Here is a 16,902-nt window from a genome sequence, read left to right as displayed (position 1 = left end):
GGCGGCCGCTGGGAGAGAGGATAGGCTGACGGATTGGGGCGCTGGGCTCGCAGACGCCGCGCACGCGCCGGAGCCCGCGGAGCCGTTTAGGAAATGAAGAGCTCGCGCGCCAGGCCCCGGGCCGGCCCCGCAGGCCTCGCCCCTCTCCGACAGGCCCCGCCTCCTCGCTTCGCCTCTCCGGGCCCCGCCCCTCTCGGGAGGGCCCTGACCTCCCCGCCCCGCCTCTCCAGGCCCCGCCCCTCTCCGACAGGCCCCGACCTCCCCGCCCCGCCTCCCAAGGCCCCGCCCCCATACCTGGCCCCGCCCCGAGCCCCGCCCAGCGGGCAGCGCTGTCGGAGGACCCATCTGCTGCCGCTCGCGCGGGTGCTGGGCAAAGCGGCGGGCGGGGTTGCGGCCCGAAGTCCGGGCCGGGTGGCCCGAGGCGCCCGAGCCCAGTGTGCCCAGTCGGCCGCAGCCGCGGCGCAGCCATGGCGGAGGCCGCGCCGCATCACCCGGCGCTGCCCTCGGGGCTGCTGGAGCTGTGCGCGCTGCTGGGGGCCCCCCGGGACAGCCTTCGCGGCTCGGAGCAGGTGAGGGCGCGGCGCGGTCACGGCGCGGGCAGGGAGGGGCAGCGGCGACAGGCCTGTGCGCACGGAGCCCCAGGCGTCCGCGGGGCTGGGGCGCTGCGTCCAGGTCAGGCGCGGCGACCGCCTCCAGCCGCGGGTGTGGGAGCAGCTGCCGGCCGGCCCCCCAGCCGCGGTGGAGTCGCGAGCGGCTGCGGGCTAGGGGCTCCCGCCCGCTCCCCTCTTTCCGGAAGACCGCTCTGGCGGGACCCGGTGCAGGCGCTTCGGCCGCTCGGCTTCTCCGTCTCAGGACGCCCATCTGGGCCAGGTGGAGACGCTGCCGGGCCGCCTGCACTTCCGAGCCCTCCAGGACCAAATCTTTGTCCTCTGTTGAGTGATTTCAGTCATTCCACAGATTCTGTGTCTCCTAGGTGCCGGGGCTGTTCTAGGCAGGTCATAAGGATGTTTTTGGTAGATTTAAGGACCGCCTTAATGTATTTTGCATTTAGATGGGAAGCGATGAAAGGAGCTGTTTTTCGCTGTAAAACACTTTACAATCCACCTCTCCCTGTTCGCTCTGCACCCTGGTAACCGAAGTGGCAAGCTCCTATCCCTTTCTCTGGGACGGCAGCTTGAGACATTCTTGTTTCTTCCCTGTGGTCTCACTTTTTCTTAGTTCCGGAGCCCTGGCTCTCTCTGGAGTGGGTCTGCGGCCCTCTCCCTTGTCCCAGATGCCTGTGACGCTGTCATTTCTCTCTTGTTAGTGGCGATGCCCGGTGTGTTCAGAGTCCCTGACCCTGCTGCCCTTACCCTGGCAGGTCCTTTCCTCTGGTTCCAGATGACATTAAGGAAAGGCAGAGAAAGGCATTTGAGTATTTAAGGCTGCCGGGTTGAATGGACATTACCCAGAGGCGCTAAATGTTGTAAAATGATCCTGATGCATGTCTGGTAATGGCTTAGTGGCCTCTACTCCTTGGCTTTAGTATAAGGCCAATTTCCACGATTTCTGCATTTCCCTCCTCTCTCAGTCACTCCTCTCAGTCTGGGTCCCTCTTGGGTCTCTCATGTCCTCTGACCCTTGTGGATTGAGTCGAGCCATCTCCCTGCCTCTCAGTGCCAAGTGGTGTTCCCCCCTTTTTCTTCTGACGGGAAATGACCTGGTTTCGGTTGTGGTCTTCTCTGCAGTTAGGCTGTCTTGTGTCTCTAGTGATTACAACACTGTCTCTTAGTTGCCATGATGTGAAGGGATGAATCAACTGGAATATTTACAGTGGTACTTTCCTGAGCTAAACAGACTACAGCATTTCCCAAGGCAAGTGGGCAGTCGGCCATTCTGCATTTGAGTCTTCATCCTCTTTTCTATACTTTGCTTCTGTTAGGGCTTGGGCAGAGGGTGGAAGGAACAGTGGTTGAAGGAGCAGGAGAAAAAGCAGTGTTGTGGGGTGGAGTAACATCCTCCTTCTAAGACCAACATTAATGTTACAGGTAAGCAAACATAGGATATCATTCATTCAGTTCTATTTTCAGCTGTTATATTATTTTGAATGTCCAAGTCTTTTCAGTTCAGTTCAGTCGCTCAGTCGTGTCTGACTCTTTGCAACCTCATGGACTGCAGCACGCCAGGCCTCCCCGTTCATCACCAACTCCCAGAGCTTACTCCAACCTATGTCCGCTGAGTTGGTGATGCCATCCAACTATCTCATCCTCTGTCGTCCCCTTCTCCTCCTGCCCTCAATCTATCCCAGCATCAGGGTCTTTTCAAATGAGTCAGCTCTTCACATCAGGTGGCCAGAGTATTGGAGTTTCAGCTTCAACATCAGTCCTTCCAATGAATATTCAGGACTGATTTCCTTTAGGATGGACTGGTTAGATCTCCTTGCAGTCCAAGGGACTCTTAAGAGTCTTCTCCAACACTACAGTTCAAAAGCATCAATTCTTCAGCACTCAGCTTTCTTATAGTCGAACTCTCACATCCATACATGACTACTGGAAAAACCACAGCTTTGACTAGATGGACCTTTGTTGGGAAAGTAATGTCTCTGCTTTTTAATACGCCATCTAGGTTGGTCATAACTTTCCTTCCAAGGAGTAAGCGTCTTTTAATATCATGGCTGCAGTCACCATCTGCAGTGATTTTGGAGCCCCCCAAAAATAAAGTCTGCCACTGTTTCCACTGTTTTCCAAGTCTTTTAAAGGAGGTTCAGCTTTTACTTCTTAAAAATCATCATTTGTCTCTGATTCAGTCATTCCTATTTGATGACACATGAAAACAGAAGCCCAGAGATATGAGATATAACCAGCTTGATGTTAGGATAGTGTAGTGTCCTAACTTTTGGTTTTATTTATTCCTTAGATGGGGTGGTGTTTGTTTTATTGAGGTTAGTGACAAAGAATGCAAGCATACAGTTCAATCCGTAGTGAGTTACTGTGGTCAGTTACATTTCCCTCCTCTCCTTGGTTGCTATGGAGACTAGACACAGAGATGCAAAGGCATCCATCATAAATCCGTCACAGGATGATGGAAAAGTGCTCAGAGCCCCTTTCATAGTGTAGGTTGCTGGCATAAATCTTGTGTATGGAAGCACATTTTTATGTTTTATTTTTTTTAGCGGAAGCCCTCTGGCTTTCAATTTCTAGAGCAGCACCATCCAACAGAACTTTCCAGATGATGACAACCAGTGTTGTTCACCTTCACCACACAATGTGGTGGCAGCTGGCCGCAGGAGGCTACTGGCTGCTTGAAGTGTGGCTAGTGCCACTGAGGAACTAAATTTATATTTCATTTAATTTTATTTAATTTAAGTAGTCCGATGTGGCGACTGGTGACTGTGTTGGACTTTCCTAGAGCATTAAAAAAAAAATCTATTTCTGTTTTATTTCACAAATGACAGCCAGTCCCATAGTGAAAATCAATGCCATTATATCATCTAACGAATTTAGAGTGTTGTGGTTTTTACTTTTTAGTAAGTTCTTGTCTGGGAGACCAGAGCAGGAAACTACCCTGGGTGGAGTTTGTGAAAAAGGACCTCAGTCTTCCTCCTGGGGGTGGGGCGGGTGAGGGGCAGTTGCAATATGTATCAGAGAGTAATATAAACCCTTTGGGGTCAAGGGTTGCACTTTCAGGAGTTTAGTCTAATTATAGAGTCAGAGATGCCCAAGCATGTACAGGTAACTGCCTGTTGTTTAGCATGATGAAAACTTGAGAGCAACCCAGCTGTCTGTCAGAAGGGGATTGGGCAAAAGTAGTGCTAAACTGTCCACAGTGGGACACCCTAAGTTGTCCACATGGGTTTCCCTGGTGGCGCTAGTGGTAAAGAACCCACCTGCCAGTGCAGGAGACGTAACAGGTGGGTTTGATCCCTGGGTCAAGCAGATTCCCTGGAGGAGGGCATGGCACCCCACTCCAGTGCTCTCGCCTGGAGACGCGCATGGACAGAGGAGCTTGGTAGGCTACAGTCCGTGGGGTCACAAAGAGTCAGACAGGACTGGAGAGACTTAGCGCAAAGTGTCAACAGGGGAGTCAGCACACTGTGTGGTTACATGGGGAAAGGCTAATGAAGTCATTTAAGTATGATTGCATTTATGAAAAAATCTTTTATACATTTAGGAAATGATCAGCCTGGGTCCCATGCGATGTACAGCATTGCTTTAGAGTCATGGGATTATGGGGAAGCATTCCCTTCCTATTATTATTTCTATAATATTGTTATTATTTTTTTTAAAATGAGACTGTACTGCTTATCTAATCAGAGGAGACAATAGGGATTTCCATTTTGGGGAAAACACAGACAGTGTGTGATGAACTGCTAAGTACCAGGTTGGCAGCATCACTTTCAGTGACTGAAGGCAAGTAGTGGGAGTTATAGAGTTCATGGGCTTTAGCATAATTTTCCGTGCAGACTGAACACGCCTCCAGAGATCACGAGTGCCAGGGTGGGACTGGATGAACAGCACGCCCACAGGGCCATCCTGTGTGCTGACTGTGGGCCCAGAAAGAGGAGGGCAGCGCATCCCCGTCCCACCCTTCCGAGGGTGACACAGGGCCACCGTGTCGGTGGCAACACTCTGGCGGTGCTGTGAGAGGGAAGGTGGACTCCGGATGGTGACATTCCAGGAGGTGATGAGCCAGGCGTGAGGCCGCAGGGGGCGTGTGGCCCTGGCTGCAGGGTGAGGAGAGGCCCCCTCCAGTGAGTGTGAGAGAGGAGCAGTTAGGGGGCTGAGGCATGAGCTGGGCACTGTCCCGCAGAGCAAAGAGCAAGAAGAAGCACAGCATTGTGACAGGCGCGTGTATTGAGGCGACCGAGGACTTTGGGCACGAGCAGCTTGGGCTCCCTGGCTTTGGAAGCAAGCTGGCTGCTGCCTGGGTGCACAAGCGGTGCAGGGGCCTGTCTGACCCGGTGCACATGCGCTGTGGGATCCCTGCATGGAGTACTTAGTGAGAATGGTAATGAGTAGAGACAAAGACCTTTTTTTAGGTCTGGCTTCCCAGGTAGTGCTAGTGGTAAAGAACCAGCTTGCCAATGTGCAAGACGTAAGGATGCAGGTTTGGTCCCTGGGTCGGGACGATGCCCTGGAGAAGGGCATGGCAACCCACTCCAGTATTCTGGCCTGGAAAATTCCATGGACTGTATAGTCCCCGGGGTTGCAAAGAGTCAGACACGACTGATCGACTTTCACTTTCACTTTTCTAGCAACGACAACAACAAAAGCTGTCTCATGCTGTGTGGAGAGGGCTTGTTTGGTCTCTGGCTGTGGACTGTGATCTACTCCAGGAGCTGTTGCACCTGGAGGGGAGGCGCTGTTGCACTTGGAGGGGAGGCGCTGCCCATTCTCTGTGGATGCAACATCTCACACGAGGAGGAAGTAGACCAGCACGTGTTCATAGTGGATTGGTCCAAACTGCTGGAGTTTGATAGGAACGTTTTGGAGAAGGTTTTAAACGTGTGAAGACAAGGTTTCCTTTCATAAATGAAGATTTTAAATTATACAATAAGGATTTCCCATGTTTGATCTTGGTTCCTACTGACCAAGGACCTACTGGTTCTTGGCATTAACTTTTCCCCCTAAGAATAAACAAACTGTTATCTGAATTCAGATTACATCTCATGAAAATGAGCGTGTTGAGCTTAGAGTGTATTTACTGACTGAAAATGCTGTCATTATAGAAGTCCTTTGAAGTCTAGGTGTCCCCTGTTATACCTCTGATTCTTATTGAAATGTTGTTGCTAGCTGTTCCTTCTTTGCCAGTCAAGGTCACATTTTCCTGATGACAGTGGTGTTCTTCCTCATGTCATTTCTAGGGTCCCTCAAAGGCCCTAGGATACCCACTCACCACCGTGCCCCAGGCCACCTCTTTCCTTCCCTACCTTTTATACCCAGAGAGTCCTGTTTTAAACTTGTCTATCTTTAGCTGGCTTGGCACCCCTCCTTCTCACTCACAGACTGAGGTTCATATACCTTCCTCGGAAGATCTGACATCAACCTGGAGCCTATGGTTGTTTAATCGTAACTCAGCAGAAAGAGCTCCATTAGATATTTAGTTTGATAGGAAGGTGTTAGAAGATGCCTTATGTTATTTGGGGGAAGAGTGAAAAGATAAAACTTAAAAAAATCTTGGACCAAGTTAGAGCTGAAAAGAATTGAGGCTAAAGAGCCCCTTTTGTAGATGCTGGGACGGCCGTGCGGATGGGGGGAGGAGGCAGCTCCTCTCTGTGTCCAGCAGGGTCTCCCTCACTCCCCGTTGTGTCCCTCTACGTCAGAGGTGACACAAGCAATGTGTGTGGTGGCCCGGCTGGCATGGCAGTCTAGTTGTTCAGTTGCTAAGTCGTGTCTGACTCTTTGTGAGCCCATGGACTGCATCACGCCAGGCTATGCTGTCCTTCACTATCTCCTGGAGTTTGCTCAAACTCATGACCATTGAGTCAGTGATGCCATCCAGCCATCTCATCCTCTGTCGACCCCTCTTCCTGCCCTCAATCTTTCCCAGCATCAGGGTCTTTTCTAATGAGTCAGTTCTTCGCATCAGGTGGCCAAAGTATTAGACCTTCAGCTTCAGCATCAATGAACATTCAGGGTTTATTTCCTTTAGGATTGACTGGTTTGATCTCCTTCCTGTCCAGGGGACTCTCACGAGTCTTCTCCAGTACCACAGTTTGAAACCATCAATTCTTTGGCACTCAGCCTTCTTTATAGTCTACCTCCCACATCCATACCTGGATACTACTGGAAAAAAGCATACTACTGGAAAAAGCATAGCTTTGACTCTATGGATCTTTGTCAGCAAAGTGATATATCTGCTTTTAATATGCTGTCTATGTCATAGCTTTTCTTCCAAGGAGCAGGCATTAGGCACGTGTCAGCAAATGTGTCTGTGCAGATCTGATAAGATGCAGAGCCCTTCTCAGGGCTCACCCTCTGCACCAGTCTCTGAGGGGGCTCAGGAGCTTCCTGGGGCCCCACGAGGGTTGAGCACTTGAACTGGGTCCCTTCTCTTAGTCCCTGAACTCACCTCTTGAAAGGGAAGCTCAGAGGGGCCAAGTTCTCTGATGTGGTTCTCGTGGCGCTGGAATCTGAACTCTGGTCTCTATCGCGGTGCCCGAGCCTTGAAGCCGGAGCCTTGGAGCCAAGGGGCCAGTTTGGTGTCTGTGTCAGCGGCTGAACAACCAGGCTCTGCAAGGGTCTGTCGCTCGCGGAGAGAGGGCCTGAGAGTCCCTAAAAGCAGGTCTTATCATCTCGAGCTGCTGGTGGAACAAGCCAGGCACACGCTGCTGAACTCGCCTGGGGTTTGGGGGCTGGAGAGGCCAGAAGACAGGCCGTGGATGCTCCCATGAGGGCTGGACAGCACAGGGCCTCGGTGCTGACTCTCATTTCCGCCTGCCCCAGGTTGCCCAGAGGAAGGGAGTCAAGGGCCTGTCTTCTCTAGATCCGGAGGTGCTGTCGGTCTTCGTGCCTCCTTTTGTCATGAAGGAGGGCAGTCAGCCCGCCGCTGTGAACTGCATGACGCTGGGTAAGAACAGGAAGCGCTCCTTCCGGAAGAAGAGAGAGAGGCCCAGAGTGGAGCTGGGGAAGGGCGTCCCCGGCGGCCCTAGGGGCCCGGACCCCGAGGACGTGAACATCCCCAACGGTGTGGACCTGCTCGCTCTGCCGCAGCTCTGCTTCCCAGGTATGCATGGGCTGGCCTTTTCCTCCACGAGCCAGTTCCTGCTGATGAGTGGGCTTCTGTTCTGGCTTCACTTTCTCCCGGGTTGTAGAGAACTTGGGTCAGAGGACTTGACAGAAGGACCTGTCTGGAAACTGCCAAGAAATTGATGGGGTTTCCTGGTCTTCGGGATTAAAACCTGCAGAGGCAGGGACACCCCTTCCCCGCTGGGCTTGGGACCTAGTCTCTACTCCAGGTGCAGCCTGAAGGTTCTTCCTGGGGGCCTGTCCCCCTGACCCTTCACGAAGGCTTAAGAGCACAGAGCACCCGCAGAGACACTGCTGCTGGTGGGGGTCACCGAGGAAGGCGCTGCATGGCCAGAGGAGTTAGCTTGTCTGGCCGTCAAAGAGCCACATGTGACCACGGGGTCGGGGGGACGTGTCCTGTCGCTTATGGTTAGCCCAGGCCTCAGGGCAGACCCCACATGGCTGGACTGAAGCTCCTTCTTTCTTTTCTCTGCCTACAGGGGGCTTGTGTGTGGCCTCTGAGCCCAGAGAGGACTGTGTCCACTTTCTGGTGCTGACTGACGTCTGCGGCAACAGAACCTACGGCGTGGTGGCGCAGTACTACCGACCCCTGCACGTACGTGGTTCGCACAGCTTCCTTCTGAAACTGGGTCTAGGTAGTGGGGTTATTTTGCAGTGAAATACACACTACGTGGCCATCGCCATTTTAACCGTTAAAAAATGTGTAGTTCAATGGCATTAAGTACGTTCGTGGTGCCGAGCCACCATCCCCGCCGACTAGTTCCAGGACATGTTTATCACCCCAGAAGGCAGCACTCCACTCCCCAGTCCCCGCTGCCCCCAGCCCTGGGCCACTGCTCGTCTGCTCTCTGCCTCTGTGGCTTTGCCTGTTTTCGACATTTCGTGTCAGTGGAATCATACAACACGTGTCCTTCTGTATCTGGCTTTTTCCCACTTAGTGTGATGTCTTCAGAGCTCATCCATGTTGGAGCAGGTGCCAGGGCTTCCCTCCTTTTTGCGGCTGCTGTGATATTCCATGGTGTATATAAACCACATCCTGCTTCTCTGTTCCTCAGCTGAGGGAACTTGGGGTTGTTTTCCTGTGTGTCAGGTGCCTGGGCTTAGGTTTTGAGAAGATGACTCAGTCGTCAAGTATTTGGGGAGTGTTTTCTGGACAGGGCCGGTGTGTGTGACCCAGCTGGCCTTGGGGAGTTTGTAGGGACCATGACGGACTAGAAAGTACAAGGGTAATCAGCTGCCTACTTCTGACCCTGAAGAATACTCCCCTAGGGCCCAGATGAGGGGTCCCTGATATTTTTTGCATAGTTAAAAAAAATTTTTTTATTGAAATATAGTTGATTTACAATATTGTATTAGTTTCAGTGTGTGGCAAAGTGATTCAGTTATACATATATATATATATACACATATACTTTTTAAGATCTTTTTCTTTATAGGTTATTATAAGATATGGAATATAGTTCCCTGTGCTATACAGTAGGTCCTTGCTGTTTATTTTATATGTAGTAGAAGTATACATATTTTAATCCCCAAATCCTAATTTATCCCTCCCCCTTTACCCTTTTGGTCATCATAAATTTGTTTTCTGTGAATTTATTTCTGTTTTGTAAACGAGTTCACTGTCTCATCATTTTAGATTCTACATATAAGCAGTGTCATTTGGTATTTGTCTTTCTCTGGCTTGCTTTGCCTCGTGCAATAATCTCTAGGTCCATCCACGTTACTGTGAAGGCCCTTATTTCATTCTTCCTTGTGGCTGAGTAATATTCCACTGTGTGCACTCACCGCCTCTTCATCCTTTCATCTGTGGAGGGACACAGCTTGTTTCCATGTCTTGGCTACTGTAAGCAGTGCTGCTGTGGACCTTGAGGGGCGTGGATCTTTTGCAGTCATGTTTTCTCCACACACACGGTGGGCCCTCCAATCTCGTGCCCTTTGTGAGCTGTGCAGAGAGCTATGCCTTTAGGAATCCCTCTGCTGTGTTCTTTTCTGGTGGGTATCCCCCCATCACGGGCCGAGGCCTCTCCTGCCCCCTCCTCAGTCCACGATGCCCACCTGGCTACCAGCCCTCTTGAATATGGCCTTTTGCCTAAGTGGGGCCCCCTTCTTGTGTCTCACTGTATTCTGACTGTGAACCCCTTTCACTGAAGGCAGCGAGCTTCTCCCGGGCAGGGGCCAGTCTTACCGTCTCTGTAGCCCCAGAGCCTCACTCAGAGCGAGCTCCCCATGGGCTCCGTCAGTGCTGGAGAGAGTGGAGCTTCTCCCGGGCAGGGGCCAGTCTTACCGTCTCTGTAATCCCAGGGCCTCACTCAGAGCGAGCTCCCCATGGGCTCTGTCAGTGTTGGTGGAAAGGTTGGTGCTCTCTCTTGTGAGGTGAGGACGCAGGCCGGACTGGCCAGGTGTGTGCAAGACGGCTGTCCAGCCCCCGTCCAGGCTCCTGTCCGTCTGCAGATACCAGCACCATTGCAAATGGAGACCAGGGCTTGCCAGGATTTGACGGGAAGTGATGGTGCTGTTGCTTTTCTCCAGGATGAGTACTGTTTCTACAACGGCAAGACGCACTGGGAGGCGCTGGGACCAGGCGGGGGCGCGGCCGGCTGCTTCGTGCCCTTCGCGGTGTGCGTGGTCTCCAGGTTCCCCTATTACAACGCCCTCAAGGACTGTCTCTCCTGGTGAGTCGGCACCCGTCCCCCAGAAAGCCTGCCTGCTCCCTGGGCAGCCGGACTTCTGGGCTCCCACACCCAGAGTACTCCCCTGGTGGTGAGAAGTCCGGGAACTCCTGGAGCAGAGATTTCAGCTCTGATTAGCAGTTCAGAAGACGATGGTTGGATGCTCATATTTATTTTGTGATTTGATTTTTCTTTCAATTTCAGTTTATTGACTCATCTGAAGTTCTGTAAAGATTTCGAAGTTGATAATCACATAAAAGACTTTGCTGCAAAACTATCTTTAATACCTAGCCCACCCCCGGGACCACTCCATTTGGTAATGAAATCCAAATTATCTTGTTTTTTTTTTTTCTTTGCAAATAGTAAAAGTAATATGATGAAGATGGTTTATTTATTTTTAATTGACATGTAGTTGATTTACAATGTGTTAATTTCTGCTAGATAGCAAAGTGATTGATTCAGTTTGACATATATGTATACATTCTGTATATTCTTTTCCATTCTGATTTATCGTAGGATGTTGAATATAGTTCTCTATGCTGTACTGTTGGATCCTGCTTATCTGTTCTGTGTATGATAGCATCTGATAGTCCCAAACTCCCACCCCAGCTCTCCCCAGTCACTCCCCTTTCGCATCCACCAGTCTGTTCTTGCATCCGTGAGTCTGTTTCTGTCATGGACAGCTTCATTAGTGCCATATTTTAGGTTTCACGTGTAACTGATACCATATGGTGTTTGTTTCTCTGTTTCTGGCTTGGTCTGATGATCTCTAGTTACATTCATGTTGCTGCAGATCACATTATTTCATTCATTTTTATGGCTGAGTCGTAGTCCATTGTATATAGGTACCACATCAGTGAAGATGGCTTAACTCTTTTAAATGATTTTAAATTCTAGCTTTGTTTAAATTTTGCTTCTCAAGTTCCTTTCAGAAGCATTTTATGCATTGTGTCCAAAGGTTAGGAAACTAGAGGTAAATTAGAAAATTTGTCTTCTAAAAACTTAAAAATAAAATTTCAGTCTAAAGTCAAATATTTAGGCCTGAGTTTTGCTGAGTGGCTCATGATTAACAGATATTGAGCTAGTAATAGGCCCCTTTGGTGGTTAACATGTTAATTCATTACTGGCTATTCAGAAAACACATCAAATTTACTTATATTACAAATCCCCCCCCCTTTTTTTTTGGTCTTGAATATGAGCTTTATATTTAACTTATTGATGTTTTTTCTTGTCCAGTGTAGTTAGTAAAAAGCAAGTGGTTTGGTTTTTTTGTTATTCATAGTGCCCTTGTGTTATTTAATTGAGAGACAAGCGTTCCCAAACCGGGTTCTGTGAAACACTGGTTGACATGTTATTGGCTCTCTTGAGGTGCGAGGTTTCCAGGTTAAGGAAAGTTGAAGAAAGACAGACTTATTCCCCTTTTGCTGAGTAACATGCCAGGCTGCTAAGTTGTGTGATGAAACTTGTATGAGTCAACGATTTCCAAACTAATTTAACTGCGGGGTGCTTCCTTTTTTTTGAAAACAAACATGTATTAAATAAATGTCTTGAAGTACATAGTAAATGTTAATTTCACTCTGGTAGTTCCTTCTAGAAGATTTTACCTATACATCTTGTTTTTTCTATGTTTTGATTATTTTGGACAGTTGAGAAATTATTAGGATATTTGTGATTATTATTAATTATTAAAGTATGTACATTTTTGTATTACCCTAAACCCAGCAGTCTGCTTGGGAGGGACATCCCACCAAGTACATTCCCGGCTCAAGGCAGGGCACGATGTCTGTCTGGGTTCCAGTCTCAGAACGCTTTGTGGGGAATGTTTGTTGGATTTCCGTTTCAGGCAGTCATCTTTACTATGTGGATAACTGGTACTTTCTTGCAGTGAAATCATCATAGTTTATGTTCTTATTCTAGAAACTCAACCCCTGCTCACTGAGGCCCTGCTACAGCAGTGAACCAAACTCCCTGAGTTCAGAACAGTGTTAGGGTTGCCTATAATTTGTAGTATGCCTCTGAGCATAGGTCATGTGTAAATAGTACTTAACACCAGTTTTCTGTATCTTAGACTCTTGGAGTAACTAATACTTTGTTCCTACATTTCTGCCACTTGGAGTGGGAAAGCTTACTGGGGAAATTGTTTTGGGGCGGGTTCACGGGCATCTTCTAGATGCCTCTTTGCCCCACACCCACCCTCTCAGTCACACCTGGGTCCACTTCCAACAGCTCTTTCCAGTTCCCCTGCTTCCACTGCCACCGCGGTTCTGGGCCACCAGCTTCTCCCACCTGCATGACTTAGGGAACCACTGGTCTGTCCACTTCCATTCATTTTTTAAAGTTTTTATTTATGTATGTGTCTGTCTTTGGTTGTGCTGGGTCTCCGTTGCTGCAAGCGGGCTTTAGTTGTGGTCAGCAGAGTTGCAGTGCATGGCCTTCTCTTGTGGAGCGTGGGCTCACGGTGCTCAGGCTCGGTACTTGTGGCTCCTGGGCTCCAGAGCACAGGCTTGGTAGTTGTGATGCATGGGTTTTAGTTGCCCCGTGGCATATGGAATCTTCCCAGACCAGGGACTGAACCCATGTCCCATTGACGGTGGATTCTTAACCACTGAACCACCGGCAAAGCCCTCCACTTCCAGTCTTGACCTTGCATTCAGTCTATCCTTTGCACAGTGGATAAAGAGATCCTTAAACTCTATACTTTCCTTTTGGACTTAAGACCCCCCACTGGTTTCTCCCTGGCCCCTCCACCCAGACCCGCCTGCCCCGTGTTACCATCCGGCTCCATCTGCACCACGCAGTCCTGGCTCACTGTCGTTCAGCCGCACCGGGCCCCTGTCGTCCCTTGCACAGGACCTTTGCACGTGCTGGTCCCCCTCCAGCCCCTGCCACTCTCTCAGGCCTGGCTGAGGTGCCAGGTCTCAGAGCAGCCCCTCTCACACTGTCCAGCACGGCCTCTCGCTCTCCTGCAGAGCTCAGCACAGTGGCAGTGTGGGCTTGAGTGTGCCTGTCTTCTGTTTAACGTCCAGTTCCTCCATCGGACGCTGGGCCACAGGAGCACAGAGGCTGTGCTCAGAGCTGTATTTCCAGCACTTGGCCTCTGCCTCGCAGAGCACCGTTCAGTGAGTGAATGAAAGGATGTTCCAGCATCACCAGCAGTGCTGAGTCAGGGCCTGCTTGCTGGGGCTTGTGGTTTGTCATGGGCTACGTTTGGGTTAGACTTGTCCCTAGGCTCCTCCACTAACAAATCTAATTAGCTGTGGGGTCCCAGTTGGTATGGTGGCCTTCGTCTGTCGTAATGGGTGTTGTAGAATTGTGGCTGTTGACTGTTGTGAAGAAGCCTAAGAGGTCAGTTTCATCTGATGCAGGAGTTGATTAAGCAGTGTTTTCCAGAACCCACTGCAAACCAGTGTCAGACACCCCATCTGCCCGTGTAAGAGCCCTTGCTGAGTGCTCCTGTGTGCCTGAGGCCAGGGCAGGCTTAACCATGCTGTTCCCAGCTCTCTACCTCTTCAGAGGGACCCTGTCTTCCTCCTTCACATCTGCCTTCTGCTTCAACCTTTAACACATAATAAGCATCTTGTGAATGTGGGATTTGAATTTGAAGCGTCATTTTAAAATAATATCATTTAGAAAGATAAAGTGTCCTTAAAATTGTTTTGAATTCCGTATCTTTAAGGAGCTCTGGGGCGTCTCCGGTGGCTCAGGGGTAAAGAACTCACCTGCGGTGCAGGAGCCACAGGAGACTCAGGTTGAATCCCTGGGTTGGAAAGACTCCCTGGAGGAGAGCTTGGCAACCCACTCCAGTATTCTTACCTGGGAAATCCCATGAACAGAGGAGCCTTGTGGGCTATAGTCCATGGGGTCGCAAAGAGTCGGACATGACTGAAGCGACTTAGCACGCTCTCAAGGAACTTTGTTAAATTGAAAATATAAGCAAATACATAATAAGTAGTAACCGCAAATAATGTATACTGGTTAAGATTGGTTTGAACATGCTTGATCAAGAATTTGTGCTAATCAAACCGGATATTTGGGAGGCAGTTTATCTTTGTTTCGTCAATGAACAATTTGCTGTTTAATTAAAGAATTTAAGGGAGTCTGGGTGAAAAAAGACATTCAGTTCAGTTCAGTCGCTCAGTCGTGTCTAACTCTTTGGACCCCATGGACTGCAGCCAGACCTCCCTGTCCATTACCAACTCCAGAGCTTCCTCAAACTCATGTCAATTGAGTCGGTGATGCCATCCAACCATCTCATCCTCTGTCATCCCCTTCGCCTCCCGCCTTCAATCTTTCCCAGCAACAGGGTCTTTTTAAATGAGTCACTTCTTCACATCAGGTAGCCAAAGTGTTGGAGTTTCAGCTTTTGCATCACTCCTTCCAGTGAATATTCAAGACTGATCTCCTTTAGAATGGACTGGTTGGATCTGCCTGTAGTCCAAGGGACTCTCAAGAGTCTTCTTCAACACCACAGTTCAAAAGCATCAATTCTTCTGCGCTCAGATTTCTTTATAGTCCAACTTTCACACCCATACATGACTATTGGAAAAACCACAGCTTTGACTAGACAGACCTTTGTTGGCAAAGTAATGTCTCTGCTTTGTAATATGCTGTCTAGGTTGGTCATAGATTTTCTTCCAAGGAGCAAGCGTCTCTCAATTTCATGGCTGCAGCCACCATCTGCAGTGATTTTGGAGCCCCCCAAAATATAGTTTGTCACTGTTTCCACTGTTTCCCCATCTATTTGCCATGAAGTGATGGGACCAGATGCCATGATCTTAGTTTTCTGAATGTTGAGTTTTAAGTCAACTTTTTCACTCTCCTCTTTCACTTTCATCAAGAGGCTATCTAGTATAGGGAATATGCTATGCATAGGCCTGTACTGTAATTAACAAGGCTTCTATGAAGAATAAGAACTACTTTCTCATAGCCCCCAGGCAAAGAGCTGGGAGCAATAAAAAGTACATCGTAGAAAAACATCTTGAAAACAAGATGTTGAATTACTGATGTGACAGATGGAAAACCATCAGTGACTCTTCTCCTGACCAGAGCTTTGAGGGAGTTGCTGAGAAAGGTTGTCACTAGCTGAGGGGCTAAACAGAGTCATGAAAGGCCTGAAGGTTTGATATTGAGGTCTATGCATTGTATATCTTTATCCCCGATCTGAGATTTAAAAAAAACAGATATCTCTAGAGCACCTACAAGGAAGTAGATGTTAGCATTAAAAAGCATGCAAGTATTAGGATCTGGGCTTTTGCCTGCGAGTGGCATCAGCCCCCTGATCCCCACCTTATTTCTGAGTCTTATTTTTCCTTATTCTTCTGCGGCACCGCTCCCTGAGGTCGGTTCGTTGTTGGGCTGCTCCCAACACTTTAGTTCTTCACTTTCTGTCATAAGTGTGGTGTCATCTGCATATCTGAGGTTATTGATATTTCTCCTGGAAATCTTGATTCCAGCTTGTGTTTCATCCAGTCCAGCGTTTCTCAAGATGTACTCTGCATATAAGTTAAATAAACAGGGTAACAATATACAGCCTTGACGTACTCCTTTTCCTATTTGGAACCAGTGTGTTGTTCCATGTCCAGTTCTAACTGTTGCTTCTTGACCTGCATACAGATTTCTCAGGAGGCAGGTCAAGTGGTCTGGTATTCCCAAAAGACATTAGGTCCTCAGTTTGTCATGAAACGTTCCTGGGAGTTCTGTTTATCTCTAGACAGTTTTATTTCTGTGACATTGGAGGTGACAGAATGAGTCTTCGAAAGTGTCTTCTAACTCAGATGCTTTCTGAGCCCAAATGGTGAATTTCAGTGCGTTTCAGCCTCTGCTGGAAGCAGCTCCCTGAGCCAATGATGGAAACTGGTTGTTGCAGATATTTAACATGAAACCACTACAGATCGTATTTCCCTCGAGAGCGGACCCCGAAAGCCCCCTCATCGACTTGGACCTTCACCTGCCCTTGCTGTGCTTCAGACCTGAGAAGGTGCTACAGGTATGCATCCCTCCACACCTGTGAGCACCTCATGCTAACTGACTTAACGGGACATCAAAGAGAAGTTCTTCCTTTTTTGCTTAAAACCAACCTTCACCGCAGAGCACACTGTTGGGGTCAGGGTGGTCTGGGTTCTGGCAAACGGATCGGGGGAGCCGGGAGGCACCCTCATGATGCTTCAGGCTTGTGCTGTCCCCCGCCTGCCCTCCAGATCCTCACCTGCCTCCTGACGGAGCAGCGCATTGTCTTCTTCTCGTCCAGCTGGGCTCTGCTGACGCTCGTGGCCGAGTGCTTCATGGCCTACCTGCACCCCCTGCAGTGGCAGCACACCTTCGTGCCCATCCTGTCCGGGCAGATGCTGGACTTCCTCATGGCGCCGACCTCCTTCCTCATGGGCTGCCACCTCGACCACTTTGAGGAGGTCAGCAAGGTGAGCACTCACTGCTGGATTCAGGGCACTGAGTCGCGCGACTTTGGGAGGATGCATGGGGAGCTGCTGGGCAGCGAGGTGGGGCGCAGA

General features: G+C 49.6%; 1 protein-coding gene across 3 annotated transcripts in view; it reads left to right on the top strand.

The window, feature by feature from the left end:
• Positions 1-330: 330 nt before the first annotated feature.
• DENND3 (DENN domain containing 3) overlaps positions 331-16,902 on the top strand; it is a 53,193-nt gene continuing 36,621 nt past the window's right edge. For 2 of the 3 annotated variants that reach the window (XM_040261710.1, XM_040261709.1), the window contains exons 1-7: positions 331-569; positions 7,425-7,704; positions 8,207-8,322; positions 10,257-10,399; positions 10,601-10,712; positions 16,263-16,382; positions 16,594-16,812. In XM_040261710.1, coding sequence (XP_040117644.1) covers positions 468-569; positions 7,425-7,704; positions 8,207-8,322; positions 10,257-10,399; positions 10,601-10,712; positions 16,263-16,382; positions 16,594-16,812 — 1,092 coding nt within the window. In that variant the 5' untranslated portion in view covers positions 331-467. Of the gene's footprint in view, positions 570-7,424; positions 7,705-8,206; positions 8,323-10,256; positions 10,400-10,600; positions 10,713-16,201; positions 16,383-16,593; positions 16,813-16,902 lie in introns of those variants that run through there. The other variant, XM_040261711.1, reaches the window with a different exon arrangement.

Source organism: Oryx dammah, unplaced genomic scaffold, assembly GCF_014754425.2.
Source record: "Oryx dammah isolate SB20612 unplaced genomic scaffold, SCBI_Odam_1.1 HiC_scaffold_19, whole genome shotgun sequence".
Taxonomy (NCBI): domain Eukaryota; kingdom Metazoa; phylum Chordata; class Mammalia; order Artiodactyla; family Bovidae; genus Oryx; species Oryx dammah.
The sequence above is the reverse complement of the archived record's forward strand: the minus strand, read 5'-3'. Positions and strand labels throughout refer to the sequence as shown.